General features: G+C 38.3%; 2 protein-coding genes across 2 annotated transcripts; both read left to right on the top strand.

The window, feature by feature from the left end:
* The first annotated feature begins 499 nt into the window (after positions 1-499).
* LOC103378002 (neuronal acetylcholine receptor subunit alpha-9-II-like) lies at positions 500-2,376 on the top strand. The gene is made up of 2 exons (XM_025055052.1): positions 500-1,237; positions 1,530-2,376. Exons 1-2 carry the CDS (start codon positions 688-690, stop codon positions 2,225-2,227), a joined length of 1,248 nt encoding a protein of 415 aa, XP_024910820.1. The 5' UTR covers positions 500-687; the 3' UTR covers positions 2,228-2,376.
* Positions 2,377-4,806: 2,430 nt separating this feature from the next.
* LOC103378004 (olfactory receptor 52B2-like) lies at positions 4,807-5,831 on the top strand. Its single transcript, XM_008309035.2, has one exon. The coding sequence runs from the start codon at positions 4,890-4,892 to the stop codon at positions 5,829-5,831; it is 942 nt and encodes a 313-aa protein (XP_008307257.2). The 5' UTR covers positions 4,807-4,889.
* Positions 5,832-8,388: the final 2,557 nt, after the last annotated feature.

Here is an 8,388-nt window from a genome sequence, read left to right as displayed (position 1 = left end):
TTACCAAGGACCTCACCAAGAACACATGACATACAGTTGGATATAGAGAAGCGCTTTTTTACACATATACATAAAGCATACATTTATTAATTAAATGTCAGCTTTTGATTTTCATTTTTTTTAAACACGTGTTTTTTGTTGTGTGGAGAAATCCCACTCAAACAAAACAAAACAATAAAAAACACTCCCAACTACCATCACATTTTTCTCACGCACCAATTTATTATATAAATGGAGACCCAATATGTGACTGTTTTGCAATGTATTCCCCAGATTCAAAGAACATCAAATGTCATCTAATTTGATGCTGTTAGTTGGCCAGGTAAATTAGGATAGTGGCCTAGATGTCATTGGATGTCACTTCTAATGTCAGCGACTGATAAAACCAAAGAGGACTGGAATTCTCCAGATGTAACAGACACTAATTGGAAGTTTAAATTAGTCATACATATAAAATGCAGACTATTGGACAAATTAGTCATACATATAAAATGCAGACACTGCACTGAGGAAGCACTTCAACCCATCACTTGGTGTTGACCTCTCCCTCAGTGGGTGAACTTGTGCCTTTGTATCCTGATCATGCTTCTATTCATTCTTCTTCTAAAGTTATTACAGGGAACCTCTATTATGACTAGGGACACACACACACACACACACACACACTAACTTTATTTTGGAGACCAGATGTTTTTGTCTTCCAGTGCAGATGCTCATTTTACCGGCCCCATGGACACCAACGTGGTGATCCAACACGATGGCCAGATAATGTGGGATTCCCCGGCAATCACTAAGAGCTCCTGCAGGGTGGACGTGTCCTACTTCCCCTTTGATGCTCAGCAATGCCGCTTCACCTACGGCTCCTGGACCTACAATGGAAATCAACTAGATATATTAAATGCAATGGAGAGCGCTGACCTGGCCGACCTGATAGAAAATGTTGAGTGGGAGGTGCTGGGAATGCCGGCCAAAAGAAACGTCATTCAGTACGGCTGCTGTGCTGACCCCTACCCAGATGTGACCTACACACTGAAACTGAAGAGGAGAGCTTCCTTCTACGTCTTCAACTTGCTCATACCTTGTGTGATGATCTCCTTTCTGGCTCCACTGGGCTTCTACTTACCAGCTGATTCTGGAGAGAAAGTGTCTCTGGGTGTCACTGTTATGTTGGCTCTCACCGTCTTCCAGCTGCTGGTGGCAGAGATCATGCCTCCCTCTGAGAACGTACCTCTAATTGGTAAGGACAACGAAGTGTGATTAAATCCACACTGTAATCAGTAATTAAAGACCATGATTTTCCTAACGATTATGTAACGATTCAGGCAAAGGTGAAGATATTTAATCATATAAATATCTTATTATAATATTATTATTATAGAAATAATAATAATAATTAGTATTATTATTATTAATAATAATAGTAATAATGATATACAACTTGGCTTTGAAATAAATATGAATATAATGTATTCATAGCTATGAGTAGGAGGGAAGAAAACTGACATTCTACGTGAATTTGTTTCCTACAGGGAAGTATTACATTGCGACCATGACGATGATCACGGCCTCCACCGCTCTGACAATCTTCATCATGAACATACACCACTGTGGTCCAGATGCCAAGCCTGTTCCTAAGTGGGCCAAGAAGGTCATTTTGCAGTACCTGGCCAAGGTGTGCTTTGTCTACGAGGTGGGTGAAAACTGCCTGTCTCCACAGCCAGAAAAACAGGAACCTCCGTCGCTAAAGAAAAACAGTTGCCCGATGAACGGACGAGCAGGATCCGTCAAGGATGACTGCATATTTAAAAGTGACAGAACATTAGAGAGAGAGGAGACGTCAGAAGACAAGGAGGACATGGACCAGATGGTGAGCCCAATTGGCTCAATGGGGCAGAACCCCACCAACCAGTACAGCTGCTGGAAAAATGGCATCTTCAACAGCATGGACTGTGAGGCTACGGTGGGTCAGAGGAGAAACAGGAAGAATGGAACAAGCGGAGGTGAAAGTAAAGATGGAGAATGTAACACCTTTAACAGTCAAAACAACGAGAGGCAGCTGCTGCGCAACATCGAGTATATCTCCAACTGTTACAGGGATCAGAGGGCCACACAGAAAAGAACCGGGGAGTGGAAGAAGGTCGCCAAAGTTTTAGATCGCTTCTTCATGTGGATCTTTTTCATAATGGTGTTCTCCTTGAGCCTTCTCATTATGGGCAAAGCCATCTGACTACACCGGCATACGATCTTCACAGCTGTCTTCAAACTCATGTGTGTCAGTGTCTGTAACCGAGTGACAAATAAAGATCTCCATATAAAGATCGCAATCTTTGTCTGAGCATCTAAGAAATAAACTCACATCTTATTTTATATTGTATATTGAGATTTAACTGAGATTAATTCGAACCATATCAACTCAACTCTGATAAAATATTTCAATGACAATATACAGCTGCAATATAAACATTCTTACATCAAGTCGTGATTGTGTTTCTTTTTAGACAAAATCTATAAAGACATCACAAACCAATCTCTAACGTAATAGTAAATTTATCATGGAACCACATTACTTTTTCCAACTTTTACCCAGTTTTTACTTTTCCCCTGATTCTAATCAATTAAAACATCGAATGTAATCAAAGGTCCGTTGTGTCCATTTCTCTGAGGAGAGGTTATTTGTCCTAATGTCCTAAAGGCCTGAAGGCCTTTTGGTACACACAAACATGTCAATGATCCCAGAGGTCAGTGGTGGCCACTTATTCAATTGGCACAAGAAGTCTTAGAAGTTTTAGAAGTCTTTCACATACATTGTCTACTTCTCTTTTTTGTATATGTATGTATATGTATAGCTAGATAGCTAGATAGATAGATAGATAGATAGATAGATAGATAGATAGATAGATAGATAGATAGATAGATAGATAGATAGATAGATAGATAGATAGATAGATGGTGATTAAAGTTTGGTAAACTCTGTCTGTCCAGGGAATATTCTCCTTCGGGTGTCACTTCAAAACAAGCTTCAATGACAAACAACAAGGAGCTTCAATATTAACCTGAGGTTTGCTAATTGCCCTGGGATTAATTAGATGAAGAGACTGTTAATAACACGTCCCCAACTGCCCTGTGGGACTCATTAATACATTGGCTTGGACAAACTAATGAGGCATCCACAACTGTTGCAATACTGACAACTTTTCCGTGTCGTGGCGACGTGGATGTTTTGAATCATAACATTAGAAGTTTGCTGGTGAGACTAAATGAGATTCATTATTGATGATGTTGTGATGCATTAATAAGGTCAAGCAGAATGGATTCGCAGTCAGGGGTCGATCATTAAGACATCACATGAATCAAAAATGACATGATGTACACCATTTAGAGTTAGAGCTGCAGTCTTAACATTTACCTCCTAATTTATACATTTATCAGAAATGACCATTTTTTCGTGATTGTGATAGGCCAGCGATACTACATGAAAAAATTATACTGCTTGCCTTCTAACTAGACTTTTTTTAAATAAATAAATTCTATGCCAATTCTTTTTAACCCAATAATGTCCATTTTACATAGTAACAAAAGAATATTGATATTTATTTTATTTACTTATTTTAGTAGTAAAACAGCCAACGTGCTGTATCTTGACCAGTAGTGTAGTCTAGTCTATAATACCATTAAATAATGCCTTAGATCACAGCTGTCAAACTCAGGCTCGGGGGCCAAATCTGGCCCACTGTGTAATTATATTTGGCCCGCGAGATCATATCAAATGTGTACTAGAGTTGGCCCGCCAGTACATAGTCCATATATACTTGTCAGGATTGGTAGCATTAACGGTGTATGTGCTATGTTGCAGCACATACATGTGGTTTTTTTTGTTGTTGGTCTGTGAAAAAAAGATTTACATTAAAAAGGAACTTGAAAGGCTACAGATAAAAAGACAAAATAAGAAACAAATACTTCTGATGCGTGTTTTATTTCAAATTTAATTTCTTATGTGTTTAAAATATTAAGCTTTGATTGTTCCAGATTCAATGTTTATGGAAAACTAAAGTTTGTTTCCAGGAGAAAAAACTCTGCATTACAGATCTGGAGAGAAGGGAAAACATGAACAATTGTGATCAATTTCTTTTAATAAATATTAAGTTTGGCCAGTGGCGCTTTGGCCCAGAGGCAATGTCTCTGTCATTGGTGTGGAACCCCAGGGTTCACCTACTGGGCAAGATATAATCCTGGTTAGGGGAAGGGATAAGTGGATGAAAATGGATGGATGGATGGATTAAGTTTGGCTGCAAGCTTGTCCTGAGTTTTTAATTTTGGCCCAATGTGAATTTATGTTTGACACCCCTACCTTAGATACTGAGATCACCAGGTAATTTCTGTCAAAAATGTTGTGAAACCCATCCATCCAGCCATCCATCCATCCATTTCATTTGCTTATCTGTTACCGAGTCGCGGGGGCAGCAGTCGCCACCCAAATCACATTACACCGTACCTAAACCTTCCTGTGGGTGGTGAGTCCACTGGAAGACCTTGACCAGGAGGTGAACCCTGAGGTCCCACACCAAAGACAGAGACATTGGTTGTGAAACCCTTTAAATTATAAACAGTAATAGTATCATTTATATCGTCGATTGATCTTTGTATGAAATTATTTGAAGGTGTATTGTAATTATTTGAAGTTGTATTGTAATATTTTTTCTGTATTTTACACTTCTGAATCCAGGGGCAAAAAGTGACGTAGAGCAGTTGAGTTGTTGCTGACACTAAATAAGAGAGAGGGCACCGCTGTTGTCAGCACTTCAGGTTCAGTCCTGAATTGACTCAACTCACACATTCTGACTCTAATTTCATAATTCATGCTGATGTTCTTGTCTTGCCTGTTTGTTTGAATGACAATGGACAACAAATCTTTTTGGTTAATCTCTGACTTAACCCTGGATCCTTTTCTTATCCCAGCAGGAGGGAAGTATGCCATATTTCTGTTTGGCGTGACAGTTTATGTTTTCATCGTTGTATGTAACCTGATCCTATTGTTGCTCATCATTCTGAAGAAAAACCTCCATAAACCCATGTACTTCATCCTGTTCAGTCTTCCTCTTAACGACCTGATCGGAATATCCACCATGCTGCCCAAAGTGCTGTCAGACATTGTCACTGAGACCAACAGGGTCCAATATCCTCTGTGTGTTTTACAAGCCTTCCTGCTGCACATGTACGGCGGTGGTATTTTGTTCATCCTCGCAGCCATGTCTTTCGATCGTTATGTTGCTATCTGCATGCCGCTGCGTTACAACTCTGTCATGACCCCCAGGGTTCTCATTTGCATCATTGCTGTAGTCTGGGGTCTGGACTTTGCTCTGATTGTGTTGCTGTTTTCGCTGCAGACCAGGCTGCCGAGGTGCAGGTCCGCCATCATGAACGTGTTCTGTGATAACCCGTCTCTTCTCAAGCTCACGTGTGAGAGCACCACAGTCAACAACATTATAGGACTGTTCAACACAGCCATCATGCAGGCTGTGAGTCTGTCCATCCAGGCGTTCTCCTACGCCAAGATCCTCTTGGCTTGTCTGCTCACCAGTAGACCTGAAGCTAAGATGAAAGCTGTCAACACCTGTGTTGCACAGTTGGTGATTTTGATCATATTTGAGATCGTGGGGATGTTCACTATTTTATCCCACAGATTTAGAAATATCTCATCCGACCTGCAAAAGATAATGGGCATGCTGATATTTGTTATTCCCCCGCTTCTGAATCCCATCGTGTACGGGCTTTACACCAGTGAAATCAGAAACACACTCCTCACAGTCCTGAGAACAAAAGTTACCCCCTGAATCTGCATGATTTATTTACGTCTTCTTAAAAGAGGAAAAAAATAATTAAATGTACTGTGCCATTTCAAAAATAGCAAAGAATGTCACAGTGGAAATATTAAGTGGTTAAATTATTTTTACATTTGGTTACAGAGTGTCTCTTACATTTTCCTGTCTCCTGCATTTCCCCAATTTATTCATATATATTACAACAGACAATGGTTTACGTCAAATTGTCGATCTGCAGCAGTATAACTCATGTATGTAATTGTAAACTTGTAATTCAATTTAAAATTTGTCTTTTTTTCTTTTTTCTTTCTTTCGGATTCTACTGAGTCCTTTTTTCTTTCTTTTGGATTCTACTGAAAAACAATACATTTTTGAATTTTTTTTTATTTCAAAATTGTTTTTATGTATTACTACTTCATTTTACAGCTTTGGTGACATTGTGTTCACGCTTTGTTGTGAATAAAGAAAAAACTCCATACAAAGACATCCGAAGTCCAGTTTTTGCTTTGATACACTTTGCAGTAAAAAGGGATGAAGACAAACACAAATGGAGATACTTGGTTTAAAAGGTACAGAGCAGTTGGATGGATAGTAGATAGAAAATAGTTATGAAGCTGAAACATTTGAAAAAAAAAACACTGAAATTACACCTATTTTCTCAAGGATTCTAATATTACTCAATACATTAAAAAAGCAGGAGTAATAAATGAAAACACTCAATAGAATGATGAAATATTTTTGTTTAACGTGTTTCCATGCTGTAGTGTCATGTGAGAGCACTTCATTTAAAAAAATAAAATAAAAATATAACAAAAAATACCTTAATGACACAGTTTAAGAATATAGATATAATTATTGCACAATGATTTGAATTTGCTAAACATTTTGGTAAAACTGCAATACTACGTGATACTCAAGTGAGGATGAAATAGGAATGTAAAGTTACCGTAACTTCCAGACAAGAATATTAAGCGCACTCACTAAATTTCAGAAGAAAAAAAGAAGAAAAAAGTTTTTTACTTTTAATTAAATAACTGCTTTTTTTTTTTTTTAACAATAGAACGTTAGCTCTTTCCTGCTTCGGCGCCCCGACCATAGTTGGGATGCACAGGGGAGACTTTGTGATTTGCTTCAGGGCCGAAGCTAACGTTAGCTCCAGGGCTAACTCCCTTCACTTTGTGCTTGTGAAACTATTGTGCCTCTTGGCCAGGTCTCCCTCGGAACAGCCATTTCACCTGAAAGGAATTCCCGGTTTAATAAAGGTTAAATAAAACAATTAGCAATCAGGCTAATGGAGGTAAATACGTTTATAAGTATTTTGTGAAGAAAAACACCTCTATATCAAAAATACTTTAAAAAATAAATAAAGTTATTATATTTTTTCAATTATTAATAGGCAGCACCAGGTTCAGTTTGTTGTTGTTAACAAAACACATATTTGAAAAACTTGTTACGTCACATGTTGGCGAACACTGGGCACCAATGCCCAATACTCCTGGAACTAATGAGTGTTTACTCACAGGTTTAAATATTAATGGATGTCGTGAGTCTCCTGTCTGATCTCCATCATCTGTGTTGAGCTGCAGGTGAGCGCAGGTCAATGTGACATGTGTTTAACATGTAGGAATTTTGGTCTAGATTTAATCTTTAGCGATGCATTGTATTTTTGACAAATTCTCAGCCTAAATATTTTTTTTTTATAAAAGTGACAGGATTGAAAAAAGGCTATTTTGCATCTTTCAAAACATATCAACAGAAAGACTAATCTGTGTTTTTCTTGCAGAAAAGTATATTTGTATTTCAATCCTTTCTGCTGTTTCTCTTTGTTTCGATTTAGTGATTTTAAGTGTAAGACTTTGGAATGGTCAACCCAACCCAGTTAAATAAAGGTTAAAAAAAGGTTAAAAAAGATACAGCCAGTAGTCTAAGCAATCTTTTTATTTAACCTTTCATGAGACTTAGTTCTCGGCTGCTTATTTTTACCAAGATGATTTTGAACACAGTTATTATTTATTCTGTTATCCTGTTTTTTCACATTGTGTTTATTTATGACATAGCTACTTTGGGTAATTTTTTATAAAATAAAACAAATGTAACTGTTGAAAACCTTAAAATTGTCTTTGTACATTTGATTGCTTATTTTCTAGGTGTTTTTTTGTTGTGTGATGTAATAAAGTCACGCTGCTGGAACACAGGACAGCAGCATCACATTGACTTAAGGCAGAACAGGATGTTTGCAAATGGATCTCTATCTCCCTCACTCACACTGGAGACGCTGGGTTTATTTGACGTCGGCATCTACCCTACGTTTCTGTTCGGCACTCTGACCTACGTATTGATAATGTTTTTCAACTTGATGTTGATCGCAACTATTATTGTAACTAAGAAGCTCCACAGACCCATGTTCATCCTGCTGATCAACCTGCCCATCAGCGACATGACAGGTGCCACAGCTCTTTTCCCTCAGCTGCTCTCCAGCATGGTGACTCAGAACAGACAGATCTCTCACTCTGCCTGCATGGCTCAGGCTTTCCTGATTCATTTCTACGGCACGGGGAACCTGCTCATC

This window comes from Cynoglossus semilaevis, chromosome 4 (assembly GCF_000523025.1).
Source record: "Cynoglossus semilaevis isolate Cse_v1.0 chromosome 4, Cse_v1.0, whole genome shotgun sequence".
Classification (NCBI taxonomy): Eukaryota; Metazoa; Chordata; class Actinopteri; order Pleuronectiformes; family Cynoglossidae; genus Cynoglossus; species Cynoglossus semilaevis.
The sequence above is the reverse complement of the archived record's forward strand: the minus strand, read 5'-3'. Positions and strand labels throughout refer to the sequence as shown.